This window comes from Aquarana catesbeiana, unplaced genomic scaffold, assembly GCF_042186555.1.
Source record: "Aquarana catesbeiana isolate 2022-GZ unplaced genomic scaffold, ASM4218655v1 unanchor229, whole genome shotgun sequence".
Lineage (NCBI taxonomy): Eukaryota > Metazoa > Chordata > Amphibia > Anura > Ranidae > Aquarana > Aquarana catesbeiana.
In genome coordinates, this window is record NW_027362656.1 from 429,655 (window position 1) to 455,239 (window position 25,585).

A 25,585-nucleotide genomic window follows, 5' to 3' on the forward strand; every position below is an offset into this window, starting at 1 on the left:
GACAACGTTTTCAGGAAGTGAGAGGCCCCCCCATGCAGAATTCAGAAATAAGTGAGGTTGTCCCTGAAGAACAGGAAGAAGGTGGTTGTCTGTCCAGCTTTGATTAGACTTTCTAAGCTTGGCAATTGGCTATACAGAAAATGAATAATGTCAAAGATAAATGTTTTACATATAATTCATAGAAATTTTTCATTTTTGACTGGACTTCCAATTTAACATAAGTGATAATGAGGGAGGAGTCAATAACCCAATGATGGTGGTCTTCAGGATCAGTCCAGTCTTCATCTTGGTTGTTCTCCCCCCATCCTCACTCTCTGACCTCTGGTGGGGCTCAGCCCCGCTGTTATTCATGACTAAATCATGGACTAAATAAGGAAGTGCAGGACTTCTTGTGTTGGGAAGATGGCAATGAGTGATAGAGGGGGTGGGGACACTCGTCCTATAATCCCCTCATCCCTGTCACTCCTATAAAAGACAGTTCTCGTTGTTTCCTCACTCTCTGACTAAGGTCCATGAATAAAGAAATGAACTGGTAGGAGATCAGAAGACCCATTTACTAGTTACCTTGATGGTGGAATTGTAAGACCCTCAGAGACAAAGCTGCCTGATGTGGGCGGAGTCCTGGTTTAGGGGAACCAATCTGCTCATGTCTAGTAATAATCTTTTTATTTCTATTTTAGTACATGGACGGGAGATGAGGAAAACCTCAGAGGATTGTCTCACTTTGTCTCCAGACTGTAACGTAGAAGATGAGGACATCACACAGTATAGTCCAGGAGAAAACCCGACTACCTCAAATGTCCATCCGGCACCACACAGTGTAGATGGACCATCGTGTTCCTCTTATCCTGAGGAACCTCAGACTGTGAGGGACGATGCCGTCCTTCCAACAGATGAGAGCTTTTCCTGTCCTGAGTGCGGGAAATGTTTCCAGTCTCAATACAATCTTAATGTGCATAAAAGATCCCACACAGGGGAGAAGCCACATTCCTGTCCTGAGTGCGGTAAATGTTTTTCAATGAAGTCCAGTCTTCGCAGACATCAGAGATTGCACACAGGTGAGAAGCCGTATTCCTGTCCTGAGTGCGGGAAATGTTTTATACAAAAATCAGCACTTGTCACACATCAGAGATCTCACACGGGGGAGAAGCCGTATTCCTGTCCTGAGTGCAGGAAATGTTTTTCACAGATATCGCATCTATACATCCATCAGAGATTGCACACCAGAGAGAAGCCACTTACCTGTTCTGAGTGCGGGAAACGTTTTTCAGATAGGTCCAATTTTCAGAGACATCAGAGATTGCACACAGGCGAAAAGACTTATCTTTGTACTGAGTGCGGGAAATGTTTTTTACAAAAATCAGTACTTGAAACACATCGGAGAACTCACACGGGGGAAAAGCCATATTCCTGTCCTGAGTGCGGGAAACGTTTTTCAGATAAGGCTGGTCTTTCCAGACATCGGAGATCTCACACGGGGGAGAAGCCGTATTCCTGTTCTGAGTGCGGGAAACGTTTTTCCCTTAAGTCCATTCTTTCCAAACATCAGAAATCTCACAAGGGGAAGAAGGCCCCTTCCTGTCCTAAGTGAGGGAAATGTCTTTTATATGAATTTTGCTGGACAAAGTGGACATCACAGCTCTCATGTGGGGAAGAAGCACACCCTGATATACACCTCAGATATACTCCATGGCTGATCTTCATCATGTAAGAAACAGTTCATAAGGAGATCAGAGATCACCAAAGACATGGATGAAGTGTTATAATAAAGTGATATCATAAACCCGTGCTTGTTTTAACCACTTCAATACTGGACACTTTCACCTCCTTCCTACCCAGGCCAATTTTTACCTTTTTAGCGCTGTTGCATTTTTATAATTTTTTTTCCCCAAAAATAGAGCTTTCCTTTGGTGGTATTTGATCACCACTGATATTTTTTATTTTTTGCTAAACAAATAAAGACTTACTGAAAATTTTGGAAAAAAAAAAGCTTTTCTTTGTTTTTGTTATAAAATTTTGTAAATAAGTACATTTTCTCCTTCACTGATGAGGTGGCACTAATAGGTGGCACAGATATGCGGTATTGATAGGTGGCACTGATGAGGTGGCACTAATATGCAGCACTGATAGGTTACACTGATAGGTGGCACTAATATGCAGCACTGATAGGCTACACTGATGAGGTGGCACTAATATGCAGCACTGATGAGGTGGCACTAATATGCAGCACTGATAGGCTACACTGATGAGGTGGCACTAATATGCAGCACTGATGGGCATCCCTGGTGGGGGCAGGGGTTGGCATTCGTGGTGGTCTCTAGTGGGCATCCTTGATGGGCCTGCACTGATAAGCAATGCGCTGATTATCAGTGCAGACACCACCCCCCCCCCGCCCTGTCAGGAGAGCCGCTGATTGACTCTCCTCCACTACTCAAGCCGATAAACGGCACTTCCTGGTTACCATGTGACCAGCTGTGATTGGACACAGCTGATCACATGGTAAAGAGCTTACATCATAGGCTCTTTACCGTGATCAGAGATGCGGTGTGTGAGAGCGACGCACCGCACTTCCGATCTCTGAGCTGTGCGCTCCCCGCGGCTTACTCATCCTGCTGGATGTCATGTGATACCCAGTCAGGATAGTAGAGGCACACTGCAGCCGTCATTTTGCATATGGCAGTGGAAAGTGGTTAATATAAAGGTTTCCTTTTATACCAACTCTGGATTAAAACCCCAAGTGGTCGCAATTTAGGACACTGTGTGAAAATATAATAAATTTTTAAAAATGTAAAGATTGCGAATACAAAGAAGAAATCCCAGAAGAGGAGAGGATGTAGGGCAGAAACGAAGAAGAAGAAAATAATTGTCGAAGGCATATTCAATCTCGGCTTACGATTGCCTAAGGAGTGAAACTTACGCCAAAAAAGAAACGTGGATACAGTGGAACCTTGGTTGACAAGTAACGCGGTTAATGAGCCTTTTGAAAGACAAGCAACTTTTTTTTTTTTTTTTTTTTTTTTTTAAATCCTGACTCGGTTTGCGAGTCTTGTCTCACAAAACGAGCAGAATTCAAGCGAATGGGGTGTGCGCCGGTGACACTCGGAACGGTTCAGAGACATTCGGAAATACTCAGAATCACTCGGAAATACTGGGTTCCCGAGTGTTTCCAAGCCTTTCCGAGGGCTTCTGAGTTCAGCAGCCGAGATGTCCCCGAGTATTTGAGGCTCTCCGGCGCCCCCCCACCTCTGGCCACATGCAGTATTGCATGCAATAGAAGTCAATGCGAAACAAATTATCTTCATTTCCATTGACTTCTATGGAGTAACTCGCTTTGATATGCGAGTGCTTTGGATTACAAGCATTCTCCTGGAACGGATTATGCTCGTAATCCAAGGTTCCACTATACATTCTACACATATATTGGGTTACAAAAACACTTGTTGGTTATATCAGTTATTTATCAGTATAAATCAGTTTTTTTTTTTTTTTTTTTGCTGGAAAATTACTTAGAACCCCCAAACAGTATAGTGTGTGATATTATATTATATTATATTATATTTTTTTTAACATGGCGGTCATTGCAAAGTGTTATGTCACACAGTATTTGCGCAGCGGTCTTTCAAACGCCATTTTTTTTGGGAAAAAATACACTTTTAAGAGTTAAAAAAAAAAAAAAAAAAAACACAGTAAAGTTAGCCCAATTTTTTTTTTTTTTTTTTTTTTGGAATAATGTGAAAGATAATGTAACGCCAAGTAGATGGATACCTAACATGGCATGCTTTAAAATTGCACACTCGTGGAATGGCGGCAGACTATGGTATTTAAAAAATCTCCATAGGCGACGCTTTAAAAATTAACATTTACCAGTTTAGAGTTACAGAGGAGGATTAGTTCTGGAATTATTGCTCTCACTCTAACAATTGCGGCGATACCTCACATGTATGGTTTGAACTCTGTTTACATTTGCCTGGCTTGACTTGAGTATGCGTTCGCTTCTGTGTGCGAGCATAGAGGGATAGGTTTAATTTTTATTTCTTTCTCGAACATCCCGGGACACAGAGCCACAGTAATTACTGATGGGTTATATAGGTATCACTGGGGATTGGACACTGGTCACACCCTATCAGAAAGTTCAACCCCCTATATAATCCCTCCCCCTTGCAGGGATACCTCAGTTTTTACGCCAGTGTCTTAGGTGATGGACGTGTAAAGATGTGCTGTGCTGAGCTCCAAAGGGAATATTCCATATCCTATACTGGGGCAAGCCAGGCGAACCGGATCCATTCAAAGTGTCCTTTCGTGGACGAATTGGATGGTACCCGGGCCTTGTGTCCGAAGAAACAAGGTTTTACCTGTAACGCTTCTCTTTTTAGAGAGCTGGACCCTGCAGATTAGAAAATGGTTTTTCTAGCCTAATTTCTAGCCGGGTGCTTTACAGGCCCTGAACTGTGGATCTCCCTATTCGTAGGAGGCCCCAGTCTCTGACGGTTTTTCAAACGGAGCCCACCGTAAGAGGTGAAGATTGGGTCTGTATTAACTGAACCCTGCGGCTGGATAAGGTAAGAGGAGATTCCACAGAATTTTTTAATTCTAGTAGGTTTTCTCCTTTAAGGTAAATGCATGCTATGCCTATTGTGACCACCGGGGGCTGCCAAGAGCACATACCTTGTCATGCTGATGTCAGTCTCAGTGTTCTCACGCTGCACAGCGTCTCCGGCCGGCTCCAGGTAGGATGGGATGGGGGGATTTCTCCTGCACGAATGTTCGCCACAGGTGTCTGAAAAGCGGTTGTACACCGCTCGAGCGCCGCCGCCATTGCCGTTACAGGTACAGGCCCATCACTACCGGCCTCTCTCCTTCCTCCCCCTCCCCCAGCCTTCCTCCATATTGTTTCCGGAGGGTCGGCCAGCGCGGGAAGCGCTTGTTTTTTCGAAATTCGAGGGGGGGCGGGGCGTCAGCACAGGTGCTTAGACGCCCACTCGAGCCAGCTGAAGGCTATTTAAAGCATTCTGTACAGGTGCACACAGCCTTTGGAGGGACACAGAGCTGACGGTCGAATGTATGGTGGGACATAGGCATTCTCCTAGGCAGCATTTACTAAGGTAACACCAGACTGGGTGTCGGTGTTCATTTTGTGATACCTCCACCTTGTTGCTTTGCACTATGGGTAGAAGAGGTTCAAACACCCCAAGAGCCAGAGACACTAGAGGATCTCATCGGGTTCTGAGGACCCCCTTTCTGCAGCACCCTCCCCCCTGAGGGGCCAGGGACGGCTAGCCAGAGGGAGCCATTGGGGTCAGAGCCTAAACCTTACACAGGAGGTTTTTTCCTCAACCACTAGTGGTTTAGAGGAGAGATTAATGGCCGTGATTACATCTTCACTCAGTGGAAGAAAATGCACTAGGCCTTCCTCTGTTTCCCAAGACCCTCAGGAAGAGGAGCTCTGGGATAAAGGCGACAAATCCCTTTCAGAGGATTGGGATGGGGCGGATGATTCTTCTTCAGAGGAATCGGGCTGCGACTTCCCAGGAGGAGAAAATCTTAGTGCCGATCCTTACTGGTTTGGTCCGCTCCACATTCAAGTTGCCCGTATCTGATTCAGTTAAAGAACCTTCTTCTTCTTTGGGGTCACTGAAGCCTCCTCAAACAGCACATGCTTTTCCTGTTCATAATTTACTTGAAAAGCTCATTTATTCTGAGTGGGATCACCCAGACAAACGTTTTTTTTCCGCTGAAAAAGTTTTCAACACTTTATCCGATGGAAGAAAAGTTTATTAAAATGTGGGGAATACCGGCCATTGATGCCACCATTTCCTCCGTAAAGAATAGTCTGACTTGTCCTGTAGACAATGCTCAGGGATCCTGTAGATAAAAAGATGGAATCCCTATGGAAGGATGTTTTCTCCTTGGCAGCTTCAGTGGCTCAACCTGCAGTTGCAGCGATTGGAGTCTGTCAATACTTAAGAGACCATGTTAAGCAGGTCATCAGTCTTACCTGAACAGCAGGCCCAGGGGTTGGCTAACCTTCCTGCGGCCTTATGTTATGTTGTTGACGCCATCAGAGATTCTATCGTGCAAACCTCTTGTCTTTCACTGGGGTTGGTGCATATACGTAGAATCCTATGGTTGAAAAATTGGTCAGCCGAAGCACCATGTAAGAAGCTGCTGGCTGGGTTTCCGTTTCGCGGTGCAAGGTTGTTTGGAGAAGACTCGCATGACTATATCAAGAAGATCTCTGGTGGGAAAAGTACTCTCTTACCTGTCAAGAAGAAGAGTAAGCGTCCCTCTTTCAAACGGACTATTTCCCCAGCGCCAGGGGCTTCAGCCTCCAGGAAGTCTCGACGGCCTCCTCTGTCTGGGTTCAGAAACAAGAGTCAACCCCAGGAACAAAAGTCCTGGGGTAAGAAGCCTACTAGGCAAAACACTAAGACCTCTTCACGAAGGGGCGCCCCCGCTCGCTCGAGTGGGGGAAGACTGCGACAGTTCTCAGAGCTCTGGCAGGAGGACTTTCAGGACAGATGGGTAATCTCCACAGTAACCTTGGGGTACAAGCTAGAGTTTCAGGAATTTCCCTCTCCTCGGTTCCTCAGATCAAGTGTTCCCAGAGACCCAGAGAAGAAGCAGTCGCTCCTTCTAGCGTTAGAGCGACTTTTGTTGCAGGAGGTCATTATGATGGTTCCCGCAAAGGACCAGGGATTGGGCTTCTATTCCGACCTTTTTACGGTCCAAAAACCAAATGGGGATGTCATACCCATTCTGGATTTAAGGGATCTGAACCGATTCCTAAGGATTCAGTCCTTCCGCATGGAATCAATTCGGACAGTAGTCTCCACCCTGCAGGGAGGAGAATTTCTGGCATCGATAGACATCAGAGATGCATACCTACATGTGCCCATTTTTCCTGCTCATCAGAAGTTTCTGCCCTTCGAGATAGGAGGGTGCCATTTCCAGTTTGTGGCTCTGCCGTTCGGAATAGCCACTGCACCTCGAGTGTTCACAAAGGTCTTGGCCCCTCCTCTGGCCAGATTAAGGGCTCAGGGTATAGCTGTCATGGCATACCTAGACGACCTGCTCTTGATAGACCGGTCGGTAGCCTCCTTGAACGGGCACTTGAGAACCACAGTCGGGTATCTGGAACACCTAGGTTGGATCCTCAACCTAGAAAAATCTTTCCTAAAACCAGTAAGAAGACTGGAATATTTGGGTCTGATCATAGATACAAGCCAGGAGAAAATATTTCTACCTCAGGCAAAGATCACTGCTTTGTGGGAGCTGATTCTGGCAGTAAGGACCAAGAAGGGTCCCTCAGTCCGCCTTTGTATGAGGCTACTAGGGAAGATGGTGTCTTCATTCGAAGCAGTTCCCTATGCTCAGTTCCATTCAAGACTACTGCAGCACAGTATTTTGTCAACCTGGAACAAGAAGGTTCAGGCATTAGACTTTCCGATGCACCTGTCTCATGCGGTGCGCCAGAGCCTCAATTGGTGGCTCATTCCCAAAAACCTGCAGAAGGGGAAATTCTTTCTGCCTATTACCTGGATGGTGGTAACAGATGCCAGTCTGTCAGGTTGGGGAGCAGTTCTGGAGTTCTGGAACAGTCTGCGGTTCAGGGGTATGGTCCAGGACAGAGAGGACCTTACCCATCAACATTATGGAAATCCGTACGGTATGTCTAGCCCTAAAGGCCTGGACTATCAGGCTACAGGGTTGCCCGGTCAGGATCCAGTCCGACAATGCCACAGCAGTGGCCTATGTCAATCATCAGGAAGGCACCAGGAGCCGAGCTGCTCAAAAAGAGGTGAACCAGATCTTAGTCTGGGCAGAGAGGCATGTGCCATGCATATCGGCAGTTTTCATTCCAGGGATAGAGAACTGGCAGGTGGACTATTTAAGTCGCCAGAAGTTGCTTCCAGGGGAATGGTCTCTACATCCCGACGTCTTTTGGGCCATATGCCAAAGATGGGGGGTTCCAGATGTAGATCTCTTTGCATCCCGATTCAACAAAAAGAGACAGATTTGTGGCAAGGACAAGAGATCCTCTTGCATGCGGGACGGATGCGTTGGTGATTTCGTGGCATCGGTTCTCACTGATTTATGCATTCCCGCCTATTCTGCTACTGCCGCGACTCCTTCGCAGAATCAGGCAGGAAAGGAAGTCGGTACTTCTGGTGGCCCCCACTTGGCCCAGAAGGACGTGGTATGCGGAAATAGTAAGGATGACGGTGGGTTCCCCGTGGACACTACCGGAACGCCCAGACCTGTTATCTCAAGGTCCAGTGTTCCATCCTGCCTTACGCTAAATTTGACGGTTTGGCTACTGAGATCCACGTTCTGAGGAATCTCAGGCTTTCAGGTCCTGTGATATCTACCTTGATCAATGCAAGGAAGCCAGCTTCCAGAGTGATTTATCATAGAGTCTGGAAAGCTTATGTATCCTGGTGTGAATCCAGGGGTTGGCATCCCATAAAATATGTGATCGGTAGAATTCTTGATTTTCTACAATTATGATTAGAGATTAAGCTGGCCTTGAGTACCGTCAAGGGCCAGGTCTCGCCCTTATCAGTATTATTTCAACGGCCACTTGCTTCGCATTCTTTGGTCCGAAACTTTATACAGGGGGTGACGCGTCTCAATCCTCCGGTTAGGGCGCCCCTAAACCCCTGGGACTTGAACTTGGTCCTGGCTGTGTTACAGAAACAGCCTTTTGAACCAATACGTCAGATTCCTTTGGTCTTGTTGACAAGGAAGTTTAATTTTTCTGGTAGCCATCTCTTCTGCTAGAAGAGTATCAAAATTAGCAGCCCTTTCCTGTAAGGAGCCTTATTTGATTGTACACAAGGATAGAGTGGTATTGTGCCCTCATCCTAGTTTTTTACCGAAGGTGGTTTCTGACTTTCATTTAAACCAAGACATTGTTCTACCTTCCTTTTTTCCAGATCCCTGTTCTCCGGAAGAGAGATCTCTACATTCGTTGGATGTAGTAAGAGCAGTCAAGACCTATCTCGAGGCAACTGCTCAGATCCGCAAGACGGATGTTTTGTTCGTGCTGCCAGAGGGTCCCAATAGAGGACAGGCAGCGTCAAAAGCTACCATTTCTAAATGGATTCGACAGTTGATTATTCAGGCTTACGGTTTGAAACAGAAGATTCCTCCGTTTCAGATCAGGGCACATTCCACAAGGGCTATTGGTGCTTCTTGGGCAGTGCATCACCAGGCCTCTATGGCTCAAATCTGCAAAGCCGCAACCTGGTCTTCAGTTCATACATTCACCAGATTCTATCAGGTGGATGTGAGAAGGCATGAGGATATCGCCTTTGGGCGTAGTGTGCTGCAGGCAGCGGTACAGGGTCCTCAGGTCTGATTGCACCCTACTTGGTCGTGGTTCCCCCCCCTCAGGTAGCATTGCTCTGGGACATCCCATCAGTAATTACAGAGGCTCTGTGTCCCGTGATGTTCGAGAAAGAAAATAGGATTTTTTTTTTAAGACAGCTTACCTGTAAAATCCTTTTCTTTCGAAGGACATCACGGGACACAGAGGTCCTGCCCCTCTTCTAATACACTATATTGCTTGGCTACAAAACTGAGGTATCCCTGGAAGGGGAGGGATTATATAGGGGGTTGAACTTCCTGATAGGGTGTGCCAGTGTCCAATCACCAGTGATACCTATATAACCCATCAGTAATTACTGTGGCTCTGTGTCCCGTGATGTCCTTCGAAAGAAAAGGATTTTACAGGTAAGCTGTCTTAAAAAATCCTATTTTTTTTTAATTTTTTTTCTTTTCTTTTAAAGGGACAGTGTAAAAAAAAAAAAATTATTTATTTATTTTTTTTTTTATCACTTTTATTGCTGTCACAAGGAATGTAAACATCCCCTGTGACAGGTATTTTTTTGGAGGGATCTGGAATCTTTAAAGTGGAATTCCACCCATAAAAATAATTTTACATAACTGCGCAGCAAGTAACATAGCAAATGACATTTGGAGAATTTTTTTTTTTAACGTTTTTAATCCCTGTTGCTATGTGGTCCCTTCTAATCTTCCCCTTCCTCACCGCGGCTCTTGATGTCACTTCCCTCAGCTCCTGTGCTCGCTACTGCTCTTGGGAGATGTGTGTCATCATTGCCCAGGAGTCAGTGGGCAGCGCTGAGGGCTTCGTTGCCATCACAATGGGGCGGGCACTTCCTACGACGCTGCCCGTTGTGATGGCAATGTGAGACGTTTACGGCGCTGGCGAGCCTATCGTACTGCGCGTGCGTGAGAACGGGCGGCGCACGCTGGTCGTTCAGCTGCACCGTATCCCGGGAACATTATGTTTGTGGGCTTCACATGCCCACAAGCAATATGGAAACTGCCAGGACTGGGTAATATAAGTTACTTTTTTTTATATTAAAGCGGACATTGAGCGGCAAAATTTTCAAAACACGTGAGTGGTCTATGTTCTGATCCTAAGATACATAAAAAAAGTAATTTTTCTCCTTCACTGATGGGCACTGATTAGGTGGCACTGATGAGGCACGAATATGCTGCACTTATGGGCACAGATAGGTGGCACTGGTGGGCAGCAGTGGTGGGCACCATTGATGGGCAGCACTGACTGGCACCACTAATGTCCACTGATTGGCACTGAATGCTGGCACTTGTGGGCACAGATGGGTGCCAATTGTGGGCACTGATTGCTGGCAGTGGCATTGCTGGCACTTAATTGTAATCAGGGCACTGATTACATCCCTAGATGTCCTCTGAGGAGATTCCGCTGATCGTGTGAGGCGAGGAGCGCAGATTACCAGCATCTCCAGGTTTACATGTGACCGGCTGTGATTGGACATGCGGCCGCGGCTCTTTACACAGATTGGGGTCGTACCATGTCCTAGCAACACGGCATGGCCCCTGGGGGCACGCGAGAGCGGTCGTTCTGGAGGGCCATCATATGACGTCCACCCAGAACGAGAGCCGCGCCGCCCAGCCGTCATTTGACGGTGGGCGGGAAGAGGTTTAAGAGGAAGTAAACCCTGATGGCTTTTACTTCCTTTTTTGTTCCCTGCAAAGTAAAAGCATAATGTGCTAGTAAGCATCGCATACTAGCACATTATGTGACACTTGCCTGCAAATGAAGCCCGCACTGTCTCCGCTGAAGGCCGCATCCATCTTCGCCCCTCTTACTTCTGGGGCCGCGAACTGCGGCTCTGTGACTAGCCGCAGTCGCGTGATGCCACTCCCACTCCGCAGTCGTGTGATGCCACTCCCACGCATGCGTGCGAGAGCCGGCAGTCACAGTGCTCACTAATGAAGAGACGGTACGGAGTGCTGTTTCTTCACAGCGCATGCGCTGATGACATCATCGGCGCAGTACAAAGTAAATCTCTCCTAAACAGTGCACGTTTAGGAGCTATTTACAGTACCTATAGGTAAGCCTATAATAAGGCTTACCTATAGGTACAACTTGAAAATGGAGGTTTACAACCTCTTTTAGGCTCCAGTAAACCAGAAATGACGTCATGACATTGCTTCTGGGTTACTAGATCCGAGACCCGATCAAAGCCAATTCTGGCTGTGTTTGGGTCTCCGGCCAGCTGGCGGATGTGACGGCTGGTCGCTTAGGCCTCCTGGTGGTGACGGGAGAGCCCGGGTGGAGCGGCGGTGTATTTTGAGGGGCAAACTAAAGCCAGACAGCCGCAAGCAGGAATTGCACCCCAAAATACATTTAGCTGCTTCTCCTGAGTATGGGGATACCACATGTGTGGGACTTTTTGGGAGCCTAACCGCGTACGGGACCCCGAAAACCAATCACCGCCTTCAGGATTTCTAAGGGTGTAAATTTTTTATTTCACTCTTCACTGCCTATCACAGTTTCGGAGGCCATGGAATGCCCAGGTGGCATAAAACCCCCACAAATGACCCCATTTTGGAAAGTAGACACCCCAAGCTATTTGCTGAGAGGCATGGTGAGTATTTTGCAGCTCTCATTTGTTTTTGAAAATGAAGACAAGAAAAAATTTATTTTTTCAATTTTCAAAACTTTGTGACAAACAGTGAGGTCTGCAAAATACTCACTCACTATACCTCTCAGCAAATAGCTTGGGGTGTCTACTTTCCAAAATGGGGTCATTTGGGGGGGTTTTGTGCCACCTGGGCATTCCATGGCCTCCGAAACTGTGATAGGCAGTGAAGAGTGAAATCAAAAATTCACGCCCTTAGAAAGCCTGAAGGCGGTGCTTGGTTTTCGGGGTCCCGTACGAGGCTAGGCTCCCAAAAAGTCTCACACATGTGGTATCCCCGTACTCAGGAGAAGCAACAGAATGTATTTTGGGGTGTAATTTCACATATTCCCATGGCATGTTTGAGCAATATATCATTTAGTGACAACTTTGTGCAAAAAAAAATTCTCTTTCCCGCAACTTGTGTCACAATATAAAATATTCCATGGACTCGACATGCCTCTCAGCAAATAGCTTGGGGTGTCTACTTTCCAAAATGGGGTCATTTGGGGGGGTTTTGAACTGTCCTGGCATTTTATGCACAACATTTAGAAGCTTATGTCAAACATCACCCACTCTTCTAACCACTTGAAGACAAAGCCCTTTCTGACTCTTTTTGTTTACATGAAAAAATTATATTTTTTTGGAAGAAAATTACTTTGAACCCCCAAACATTATATATTTTTTTTTAAAGTAAATGCCCTACAGATTAAAATGGTGGGTGTTTCATTTTTTTTTTTTTTCACACAGTATTTGCGCAGCGATTTTTCAAACGCATTTTTTGGGGAAAAAACACACTTTTTAAAATGTTATTGCACTAAAACACACTATATTGCCCAAATGTTTGATGAAATAAAAAAGATGATCTTAGGCTGAGTACATGGATGCCAAACATGACATGCTTTAAAATTGCGCACAAACGTGCAGTGGCAACAAAATAAATACATTTTTAAAAGCCTTTACAGGTTACCACTTTAGATTTACAGAGGAGGTCTACTGCTAAAATTACTGCCCTCGATCTGACCTTCGCGGTGATACCTCACATGCATGGTGCAATTGCTGTTTACATTTGACGCCAGACCGACGCTTGCGTTCGCCTTAGTGCGAGAGCAGGGGGGACAGGGGTGCTTTTTTTTTTTCTTTATTATTTTTTTGCTTTATTTATCTTATTTTTAAACTGTTTCTTTCATTTTTTTTTAAATCATTTTTATTGTTATCTCAGGGAATGTAAATATCCCCTATGACAGCAATAGGTAGTGACAGGTACTCTTTTTTTTTTTTTTTTTGAAAAAATTGGGGTCTATTAGACCCTAGATCTCTCCTCTGCCCTCAAAGCATCTGACCACACCAAGATCGGTGTGATAAAATGATTCCCCAATTTCCCAATGGCGCTGTTTACATCCGGCGAAATCTAAGTCATAAAATGCTCGTAGCTTCCGGTTTCTTAGGCCATAGAGATGTTTGGAGCCACTCTGGTCTCTGATCAGCTCTATGGTCAGCTGGCTGAATCACCGGCTGCATTCTCAGGTTCCCTGTTGAGACAGGAGAGCCAGAGAAAAACACGGAAGACGGTGGGGGGGATATTCCCTCCCACTGCTTGTAAAAGCAGTCTAGAGGCTAATTAGCTGCTAGGATTGCTTTTACATGAAAGCCGACCGCTGGCTGAAAAGAATGATACCAAGATGATACCTAAAACCTGCAGGCATCATTCTGGTATAACCACTCAAAGTCGTGAATGGCGTACCTGAAGACAAAAAAAATGGTTAACAATAAAGCACAGTAAAGTATAAAAAATTGCATACCTGAAAAGCAAACATGATAAAACATAACAATAAAACATTGCAGAATAGAATACAGTAAAAAAGAGCAGAACAATAGAGAGAACAATAAAACGACAACTTTTTTTTTTACACTTCTTCTTTTTTTTTTTTTTTTGTAACTTTTATAACTGTAACCGGTTCCAGGTTCGGGTCCCTCAAAATGCGATGGCATCTTGGGAGACCCTGTGAAAGTGTGCCTAGTCTGTGCAATGCTGTACCCTACGCTAATATTCAACTAGTGAATGGTAGCGTTCAAAACATTCACCAATGCAAAGACCAGGATTGTCAGGACAGGAGGGACAATAATAGCGGGTGTCACGCCTATATCCACGCTTGCTGCCGACACAACATCTTTTTTGGGGGTTCGTTGGGTAGGGGTACTCAGGAGGACATAAAGAAAATGCCTCTCATGCAGCCGACTGCATTTGGTTGGGGATGTGAATGGGGGAAGTACGGGCGCTGCAGAAGTGGTGGGTTCCCAATTAGGATTGGCGAATGCAGCAGGAAGGGCATTATGGGCACGACGGGCCTGTGTTTTGTCTTCTTGGTGGCAGCGGGACACTACTTGTGCTTGCCACCTCACCAGCTTTAACTGCACTTATGGGACTCGCCACGTCACCAAGTGTTACTGCAGTGTTGGTTTGACTACGATCGGGGTGTACTAGGGCGCTTGCCAGTTCACCAAAACGCTACCAAAAAAACTGTTAGCGATCGCAGGGATCAGGCCTGACTCTGCGAACGCTGCAGTTATGCGTTTAGTGTTTTGTAAGTGACAGTGATCGATCGATACTGCACTTGGGTGGGCTGGGCCGGGCGAAGGGGGAAAACGCAGGTGCTAGCAGGTATCTGGGCTGATCCCGCTAACACTGCGTTTTTGGGAACCCTAAACTGCTGGGGACGCCAGTATAGATCTGATCGGATCAGATATTGATCCGTTCAGATACTATACCACTAAGGGAGGTGTACGGTGCGTGCGTGGGTGTTGGCGCTACTGGCACTAACCTGACGTTGCTTGGGGCTGGTGCTTGCCAGTTCACCAAAATGCTACCAAAAAACTGTTAGCGATCGCAGGGATCAGGCCTGACTCTGCGAACGCTGCAGTTTTGCGTTTAGTGTTTTGTAAGTGACAGTGATCAATCGATACTGCACTTGGGTGGGCTGGGCCGGGCAGAGGGGCAAAACGCAGGTGCTAGCAGGTATCTGGGCTGATCCCGCTAACACTGTTTTTGGAAACCCTAAACTGCTGGGGACGCTAGTATAGATCTGTACGGATCAGATATTGATCTGTTCAGATACTATACCACTAATGGAGGTGTATGGTGGGTGTTAGCGGTACTGGCGCTAATCTGACACTGCCTGGGGCGACGCATATCACCGCCGGGTGATCAGGGGGCTAAACCTTTATTTGGTAATAAACGGCGGGTGCCCTGACACTATAAAAAAATAAACAAACTAGCCAGCGTCACCCGTAACAGTTATACGGTGATCAGTGGTGAAAGGGTTAACTAGGGGGCAATCAAGGGGTTAAAACATTTATTAGGTAGTATATGGGGGTCCCTGATGCTATAAAACACTGACAGCGAACCTATATATTTACCTCCCTAAATAGCGTTACCAACGACACTAATACAGCAATCAGAAAAATGATCGCTTAGCGACACTGGCGACGGGGGGTGATCAAAGGGTTAAAACTTTGTTAGGGGGGTACCCTAGACCTAAATGGGGCTAACACTAACTGCCCTACCACACTAACTGTCACAAACTGACACCATGCAGTAATCAGAAAAAAAAAAACTGCTTGGTGTCAGTGTGACAGGGGGGAGGGAGGGGTGATCGGGGGGTAAAGGGGGGGTGTAAAGTATGCCTGGCATGTTCTACTGTATGTGTGTTTTACCATCACTCGGATGTCTTCTCTCCTCCGCGCCGGAACAGAAAATACCGAGCCGAGGAGAGATGACATCATTTCCTCTGCCTCTGTGTACTATACAGAGGCAGGGGAATGATCTCATTGGCTGGGAGCCCCCACTTGGGGAGCTACTGTACAACGATAGAGTATCCAAAGAACAGCATTTCGCACCTATAAATAATACTCAACTGCCATTCTATTCTCAAGCATCCCTTGCTTCTCCTTTATGGTTTTTATTATAAAGAAATCAACGATAACACAACAGATGAATTCCTCTTTTCAATTATGCCCCTGAAGGAATAAAATATAATGTACCCCGAAACGTGTTGGGCTTGAAAAGAGTCCCACCATTGTCATTGTCTAGTGGAAACAGACAAATTCTTCTGAATTATGTTCACTATACAATATGTTTTCGTTGTTTGCAATGTTTACAATGTTTTTAATACATGATAATCTTTAAATAAATAAAAATACTGTTTTATTCTTTATATGAGTTTGTACTCTTCCACTCTATATAACTTTTGTGCAAGTGCCGGAAAAATCCACTTAGGGGAATCCTCTTTCTTTGAATTCATTGGATGGGAGTGATCACGAGGGGGGGGGGCCACGAATGGATGGCCTCCCCCTCATCTCTGAACGCTCCCAGACCAAAGAAGACCACCTCGGGCACCCTTATCCGAGCACGCAACCTTGCAGGCCGCAGGAAAAGAGGGGGGGGCGAGAGCGCCCCCCCCCTTCCTGAACCGTACCAGGCCACATACCCTCAACATTGGGAGGGTGCTTTGGGGTAGCCCCCCAAAACACCTTGTCTCCATGTTGATGGGGACAAGGGCTTCATCCCCACAACCCTTGCTCGGTGGTTGTGGAGGTCTGTGGGCAGGGGGCTTACCCGAATCTGGAAGCCTCCTTTAACAAGGGGACCCCCAGATCCCGGCCCTCCCCCCTGTGTGAAATGGTAAGGGGGTACAAAAGTACCCCTACCATTTCACAAAAAAACTGTCAAAACTGTTAAAAATGACAAGACAGTGTTTGACAATTCCTTTATTTAAATCCTTCCTCCTTCCTCCTTCCTTCTTCCTCCTTCCTTCTACGGTTCTTAAATAACAGGGGGGGACTTCCCTGTGCCATTCCCCGTGACGGCAGAAGGGGGCGGGGTTACGTAATGGGTGACCCTGCCCCCCTCTGACATCACGGGGAATGCCAGAGGGAGGCAGGGTCACTGGGTGCCCCCCCCTGTTAGTTAAGAACTGTCAGAAGAGAAGCGTCACACAGCGGGAGCCTCCCTCCATGCCATCATGGATGCGGAGCGGCCTGAGGAGAAGGAAAAGATGCCGGACGAGAGAAGACTTTTTTGTGAAATGGTAGGGGTACTTTTGTACCCCCTTACCATTTCACACAGGGGGGAGGGCCGGGATCTGGGGGTCCCCTTTGTTTAAAGGGGGCTTCCTGATTCCGATTAAGCCCCCCGCCCGCAGACCCCCACAACCACTGAGCAAGGGTTGTGGGGATGAGGCCCTTGTCTCCAAGGTGTTTTGTGGGGCTACCCCAAAGCACCCTCCCAATGTTGAGGGCATATGTCCTGGTACGGTTCAGGAGGGGGGGGCGCTCTCTTGTCCCCCCTCATTTCCTGCGGTCTACCAGGTTGCGTGCTCGGATAAGGGTCTGGTATAGATTTTTGGGGAAACCCCATGCCATTTTTCTTTTTTAATTTTGGCGCGGGGTTCCCCTTAAAATCCATACCAGACCTGAAGGGCCTGGTATGGAATTTAGGGGGACCCCCCCCACGTCTTTTTTTTTTTTTTTAATAAATTTTGGTTCGAGGTTCCCCTGTGGGAAATTCCCATGCCGTTTTTATCAATGAACTTTTATGTGTATTGTTGGACCGGCAATTCATTTATAGCCGCGAAATGTCATTTCAATGTCCTTTGAAATGTCATTTTGCTGTCAGACTGTTCTAAACACGGGGAACATGCACCCCTTTACAGGCATGCTATAGACACCCCCCAGGTACGAAATTTAAAGGGATATTACACTTTTATTGTTTCACTTTAAGCATTATTAAAATTACTGCTCCCGAAAAAACGACCGTTTTTAAAACTTTTTTTTTTTGCATTGATCCTTGTCTCCTGGGGCAGGACCCGGGTCCCCAAACACTTTTTATAACAATTCCATGTATATAAGCCTTTAAAATTAGCACTTTTGATTTCTCCCATAGACTTTTAAAGGGTGTTCCGTGGCTTTCGAATTTGCCGCGAACACCCCAAACTGTTCGGTGACATGGCGAACAGTCGATGTTCGAGTCGAACATGAGTTCATCCCTACTGCCAGGCCTCTAGCAATTTGACGGCCGAGTGGGACTATCATCGTTCCAGGTGGACATCATCTGAATCGGTTAAAAACCCCTTTTATACTACACCAGGTCTCTTCCTTGTTAGGAATGGTTCCTGGGCCCCAGGGCCCCTGTGAATGGGGCCCCGCTTTCTTAATAATGAGTAAATCTAAAAATAAATAACGGTGTATAAAAATAAAAATGGGTGTGCGATGACATTAATAATAAATAAATATAAATAAAAGATTGTGAATGGAAAAAAATAGGTTAAAAAATATAAACAAATAAAAGTAATATAAAATAAAAAAATAAGAGAGTATAAATATACATAAAAAAATAAAGATAATGAATAAAAATGTATATAAAAAAGGATACATTTATAAATAAATTTGAAGAATAAAGATAAAAAAAAAGGGTGTATAAAATAAATAATAATGATAAATATAATAGTTAATAAATATAAAAATAACTCTAAATAAGGGTGTATGAAAATAAAGAAAAATAATGAGGATAATAATTAATAAATATAAAAATAACTATGAATCAGGGTGTATAAAAATAATAAATGCATATGAAAAATAAAAAATGGTGTAGAAAAAGAAAAAAAAATATATAATAATGGGTAAATCTAAAAATAAATAATGGTGTATAAAAATGGGTGCTTGATGAAATGAATAAATATAAAGGGGTATAAAAATAATAAATGAAAACCATAAATACCATAAATAAAATGAATAATTAAAAAAATGTAGGAAAAAAGAGAGTGTGTTGCACACCCGATCGACATAGCACAGGGTAGACTAGAACTCGTGGACGCAAACAATCAGACACCTCCCAAGCAGCTTGGATTAAGGACGCACGCCGCGGCGTCCGGCAAAGTTATTGCAGTGCTCTCTGTATCTAGAAGCTGGTTTCTCATTGAAGTCATCGGTTCAGCACTGCCATCTATAGGCAGCATTGGGAATCACACCCGCACGCTGCTGAGCTCAAGGGACGCTCTCTGCTCTACCACACCTGCGCACAAGCTGTAGCTATCTAGATCAGCTGCTACAGAGCAGCAGCAACTGAGCCGCTAATAGGGGTCAAGTAGGCGCAATCCGGGCGCCCATTTAGGTAATGTAGGCATAATCCAGGCGCAAATAGGGGACAACCCAGGCGCTAGTAAATGTAGGTGACAAAATATTCAATTAATGTGGTGCTCAATCAGATTAAAATATAAATGGTGTAAAAAACTGATGATTAAGTGACGCTCAAAAAAGTATAATAAATATCGCTCAAAAAAATGAATATAATAGAAATGTAAAACAACCACGTGAATGGAGGTTCTATAGGGAAAATCCTATGCGCTGTTAGGACGAGAGATCCCTAGGAGAGTCATTTTGAGGAGGATCGTGGAGCTGTTTTATCAATTTTGATTGTATCGTCTATGGGACCTTTTTACCAAGGGCACGTTTCTTCACTGATCTAAGCACCTTTTTGATACAATTGGACTTAATTATTATTTATTGCACTTGTGTGGATTTTTATCTGTCATTATTTATATATATGGATTCTATATTATTATTGCACATATCACAAAGTTGCACTACCATTACTTATTTTAGAGTGCCATATTTATTGCTTTTTTATATTCTATTTGCACAGTGGTTCTATGAATTCATTAGTTACACTTAAAGTGGAGTTCCACTCACTTTTACAACTCTTCAGCATCCCTCACTAAACTGTGCACTGTAAACGAATTGGATATTTTTTAATTTTTTTTTTCTCAGCACCTACTGTATATCTGCTGTATTCATTTTTCACTTCCTCCTCCCTGGCCGTGGCCCATCGCATCATTTCCTGTTTGCAATGCCTTCTGGGAAGGGGCGGCAACTTCCTCTGACACTGCAGTTGCTATGGAAACCTGACCTGAAACCTATTAAACTGCTTGTGCTGCACTGAGCATGTGCGAGATCTGCGAGGATGAGATCCAGGAAGAAATACAGTCTGGCTTCAGATGCCCACACTTAAGATGGCCACGGCCTGCTGTAAGTTTATAAAATAACAAACTACTGCTATAAACTAACAAAACAGACCTTAGTTTACAGACTAACTTTACTAGAATACATTAAGCTTGTGTAGAGGTATTTTTATTTAAAAAGTATAATTTTGGCCAGAACACCACTTTAATATGGAGTTTCGTTTGTTTTTTTTAGTCACTTTTTGGATTATTATTATTGGAAGAAAAGCTCTGGGAATCGTAAGGGGGGCTCCACTGGGGACACCTGATGCGAGGGGGAGCTCCGCCGGGGACTCCTGATGCGAGGGGGGGCTCCGCCGGGGACTCCTGATGCGAGGGGGGCTCCGCCGGGGACTCCTGATGCGAGGGGGGGCTCCGCCGGGGACTCCTGATGTGAGGGGGAGCTCCGCCGGGGACTCCTGATGCGAGGTGGAGCTCCGCCGGGGACTCCTGATGCGAGGTGGAGCTCCGCCGGGGACTCCTGATGCAAGGTGGAGCTCCGCCGGGGACTCCTGATGCGAGGGGGGCTCCGCCGGGGACTCCTGATGCGAGGGGGAGCTCCGCCGGGGACTCCTGGTGTGAGGGGGGGCTCCGCCGGGGACTTCTGGTGTGAGGGGGGGCTCCACCGGGGACTCCTGGTGTGAGGGGGGGCTCCGCTGGGGACTCCTGGTGTGAGGTGGGGGCTCTTTAATCATCCTGACACCATAACAACCATGGTGCCGGGATGATTGAAGTGCTAACACCAGGTGTTTGGAGTAACTTTATCTGATGATTGTTAAACTTTCTAGAATACACATATTTTTATTGTGTAGGATCTGGGGCTGCTGTTGCGTCATTTCCCTCTCCCCCTCTCCCCCTCTCCCTCTCCATCATTCATCTCAGACTCTAACCACACCCTCTTGAGTCACGCCCACCATGTCACGTAAACCACGCCCATTTTTCGCCACTGCGCACTTGTATATTTTTCCTAAGCCACGCCTACAACGAATGCCACGCCCCCTAATTATGGTACGGCTCCGCCTACAGCCACAAAAGTGTTCAATGCCCTTCAGTGCCACCTCTCAGTGTCACCTCTCAGTGCCCACCAGTGCTGCCCTATCGGTGCCCATCAGTGCAGCCCATCGGTGCCTATCAGTGTAGCCTATTGGTGACCATCAGTGCAGCCTCATCAGCGTACATCAATGAAGGAGAAAAATGACCTGTTTGCAACATTTTATAACAAAATATAAAAAAAATATATATTTTTTTTTAAATTCAGTCTTTTTAAATTTTTTTAACAAAAAATAAAAACCGCAGAGGTGATCGAATGCCACCAAAAGAAACCTCTATTTGTGGGAAAAAATGATAAGAATTTAATTTGGGTACAGTGTTGTATGACCGCGCAATGGTCATTCAAAGTGCGACAGCGCTGAAAGCTGAAAATTGGTCTGGAGGGGGGTCTAAGTGCCCAGTAAACAAGTGGTTAACCACTTCAGCCCTGGAAGATTTGGCTGCTGAATGACCAGGCCATTTTTTGCGATTCGGCACTGCGTCATTTTAATTGACAATTGCGCGGTCGTGCGACGTTGCACCCAAACAAAATTGACGTCCTTTTTTCCCACAAATAGAGCTTTCTTTTGGTGGTATTTGATCACCTCTGCGGTTTTTATTTTTTGCGCTATAAACAAAAAAAGAGCGACAATTTTGAAAAAAAAAACAATATTTTGTACTTTTTGCTGTAATAAATATCCCCATTTTTGGGGATGAGACCAAAATAAACTTACTTGGTTCAGATGGTGTCAAGCCTGTGTGGTGGTACCAGGTGAGGAGTACAAAGACAAGTGTTTTTTGCCTACAGTCAAGCATGGTGGTGGGAGTGTCATGGTCTGGGGCTGCATGAGTGCTGCCAGCACTGGGGAGCTACAGTTCATTGAGGGAACCATGAATGCCAAAATGTACTGTCACATACTGAAGTCGAGCATGATCCCCTCCCTTCAGAGACTGGGCCGCAGGGCAGTATTCCAACATGATAACGACCCCAAACACACCTCCATGACGACCACTGCCTTGCTAAAGAAGCTGAGGGTAAAGGTGATGGACTGGCCAAGCATGTCTCCAGACCTAAACCCTATTGAGCATCTGTGGGGCATCCTCAAACGGAAGGTGGAGGAGTGCAAGGTCTCCAACATCCACCAGCTCTGTGATGTCGTCATGGAGGAGGGGAAGAGAACTCCAGTGGCAACCTGTGAAGCTCTGGTGAACTCCATGCCCAAGAGGGTTAAGGCAGTGCTGGAAAATAATGGTGGCCACACAAAATATTGACACTTTGGGACCAATTTGGACATTTTCACTTTTTCACAATTTTCAGGGGTGTACTCACTTTTGTTGCCAGCGGTTTAGACATTAATGGCTGTGTGTTGAGTTATTTTGAGGGGACAGCAAATTTACACTGTTATACAAGCTGTACACTCACTACTTTACATTGTAGCAATGTGTCATTTCTTCAGTGTTGTCACATGAAAAGATAATAAAATATTTACAAAATGTGAGGGGTGTACTCGCTTATTTTTTATGAATGGCATCAATTCATGTGTCATTATGTATTATTGCAATAGCTGTGATTGGCTATCACATGGTACAGGTGTGCTGTGATTAGCCCTGTCTGTACCATGTGATCACAGGGACCAATCACAGAGATCACAACAGTACACAATGATTGGCTATGACTATAAGCCATTGTGTACATTTGACATGTGATCACTGTGCAGTGCTGCCAACCTACCAGATTGAAATTTACTGACACAACATCCAAAATTTACTGGCACAGCCAAGTTTTTACTGGAATTTTCCAAAAGTAGATATTAACTTAAAAAAAAAATATTTCTATCTTATTTTTGATATAGTAAGTAGCTCACGGGGCAAGAAATAAGAATGGGGAGGCACGCACACACATGAAACTGACTCTCACAATGACATTGACAGCAGTGTGCAGCAGCACAGATGATGAGGACACCTCAACGACACGACGCGTCTCCTCCTGAATCACAGTCTCTCTCCACACCAGGTGGTCCCTTCAGTCCAAACAGCACTGACAGCCCCACTCCTGTCCCACAGACCTGCACACGAGGCTCCGGCCGCTCTGCTCAGCTCCCTTGCACCATCACACGACATGCTCAGGCACACCTGTGGTAGACCCGCCCCTGCCGGTGCTGCCCGAACACACTGTAGCAGGCACTTCAATAGTCTCGGCCGGCTCCAGACCAGAATTGTACATGTGCAGTATCAAGCCAACCGTCAGACTTTTTTTACTGGCAACTTCTTCCTGTCACTGGCATTTACTGGCAGTAGAAAAGTGCCTGTTTTTTACTGGCTGCCAGTATAAATACTGATGGTTGGCAACAATGTCACTGTGATTGGTCACAGCCATCACACGGTACCAGGGCCGGCCCGGTATAGCGATCTGTCTTCCGCTGTGTCTGGTGGACACAGCAGGTCACAGATTGTGCCACTGCACGGCCCTGTTTTGTCACATATGGCGACCCATCACATTTGGCTTCCCGCTGGAGTGCGTATGAAGAGGCGGAGCTCTGAGTGCGTATGAAGAGGAGGAGCTCTGAGTGCGTATGAAGAGGCGGAGCTCTGAGTGCGTATGAAGAGGCAGAGCTCTGAGTGCGTATGAAGAGGAGGAGCTCTGAGTGCGTATGAAGAGGCGGAGCTCTGAGTGTGTATGAAGAGGCGGAGCTCTGAGTGTGTATGAAGAGGCGGAGCTCTGAGTGTGTATGAAGAGGCGGAGCTCTGAGTGTGTATGAAGAGGCGGAGCTCTGAGTGTGTATGAAGAGGTGGAGCCCTGAGTGTGTATGAAGAGGTGGAGCTCTGAGTGTGTATGAAGAGGCGGAGCTCTGAGTGTGTATGAAGAGGCGGAGCTCTGAGTGTGTATGAAGAGGCGGAGCTCTGAGTGTGTATGAAGAGGTGGAGCCCTGAGTGTGTATGAAGAGGTGGAGCTCTGAGTGTGTATGAAGAGGCGGAGCTCTGAGTGTGTATGAAGAGGCGGAGCTCTGAGTGTGTATGAAGAGGAGGAGCTCTGAGTGTGTATAAAGGGCGGAGCTCCTGCTGGAACAGCGGTCGGAGGAGGAGGAGTCTAGGAGGGAGATGACAGAAAGCTCAGCAGACTCTCAGGAGTGAGCGAGGAGGATCCAGTTCCTTTGCCATCGGAGGTGAGGAGAGTGTGAAGGATGTTGGTGACTCTGGTAGATGAAAAGCTGGGAGTCATATTGCTCTGGTGAGTGGGGAAGCACTACTAAGGGGGCGCCCTCACCATCACGTGTGTAAGAGGTGGAAGAAGGCGTGGCTACACTACAGCTGGCACAGAACTTTACACCTTATCAACTTTTTATTGATTGGTGGACTTTTTTTTTTTTTTTTTAGAAAAATACCTTCATTGAAGTAGATGCAAAGTGGAAGCAGTGGACTTGCAGAGAACACTATATTGAGCACAAAATATTGTATGATTACATGGATTTGCAAAGGATTTTTTGTATATTTATTATAGCAACAAATATTGTAAAATTAAAGAAGTAGGTGTAAAGTGGAAGCAGTGGATCTGCAGGGAACAGCATCTTGAGCACAAAGCACTTTATGTTGTATATGAATTTGCACATGGATCAGTTTACTTAATTTACTGATAAACACCAAAAGATCAGTGAAGTAGGTGTAAAGTGGAAGCAGTAGAGCAGCTGAGAATATTATTTTGAGCACCTAGCACTTTATATATGAATGTCTCCACATATTTTTAGTTTTTTTCCAAATGTTATTTAATAAAGGTTTTGTGATTTTACATACACAAACAAAACAGACAAGCAAAACAAACAAAAACATGAAATATTCATGTCACACGAGGGCAACAACTCAAAAAGCAGAACATTTGTCCTCACATAGTGCAATTTTTTTTCCCTCATACAATATGAAAAAGATCAGCTCAGTAATAAGTACCGTAAAGTCCGTATTCGGAACAAGAATATTGCTACAGATCTTGAAAACAATCAAGTAGACCAGTGATCTTCATACTGTGGCCTGGGGGGGTGAATGCGGCCCCTTGCTTGCTTTTATCCGGCCCTTGGGGCAGTATTTTATTCACTGACACCAACGAAGGGGCACAGTTCCTACCAATGACACCAACAATGGGACCCAATAATACCAATGATGGGGGACCATTCTTCCCAATGACACCAATGATGGGGTCCAGTCCCCCCCCCAATGACCCCAACAATAGGGCACTATTGCTCTCACTGACACCAAAAATGGGGCATTGTTTACTCCAACTGATGCTGGGACAATTTCTTCTCATGATGGTCACAGTCCGGCCCCCTGAAGTCTGAAGGACAGTAAACTGGCCCTTTGTTTAGAAAGTTTGGAGACCTCTGAAATAGACATAAATACATAAATACTTTCTTATCACTAGCAGTCAGTTATATAATAAGGTATAACCAATAGATGCACAAAGAGACAGCAAACAACACTAAACATTTGGACGTTTAATACCAACCTCCTGTAAATAGCAGATTATGAGCATATTAAATT

At 45.6% G+C, this 25,585-nt stretch overlaps 1 protein-coding gene across 1 annotated transcript in view; it reads left to right on the plus strand.

The window, feature by feature from the left end:
* LOC141121771 (uncharacterized) overlaps nt 1–25,585 on the plus strand; it is a 192,421-nt gene that overhangs the window by 62,790 nt on the left and 104,046 nt on the right. The window contains 1 exon segment of the mRNA XM_073611489.1: nt 894–1,587. Coding sequence (XP_073467590.1) covers nt 894–1,587 — 694 coding nt within the window.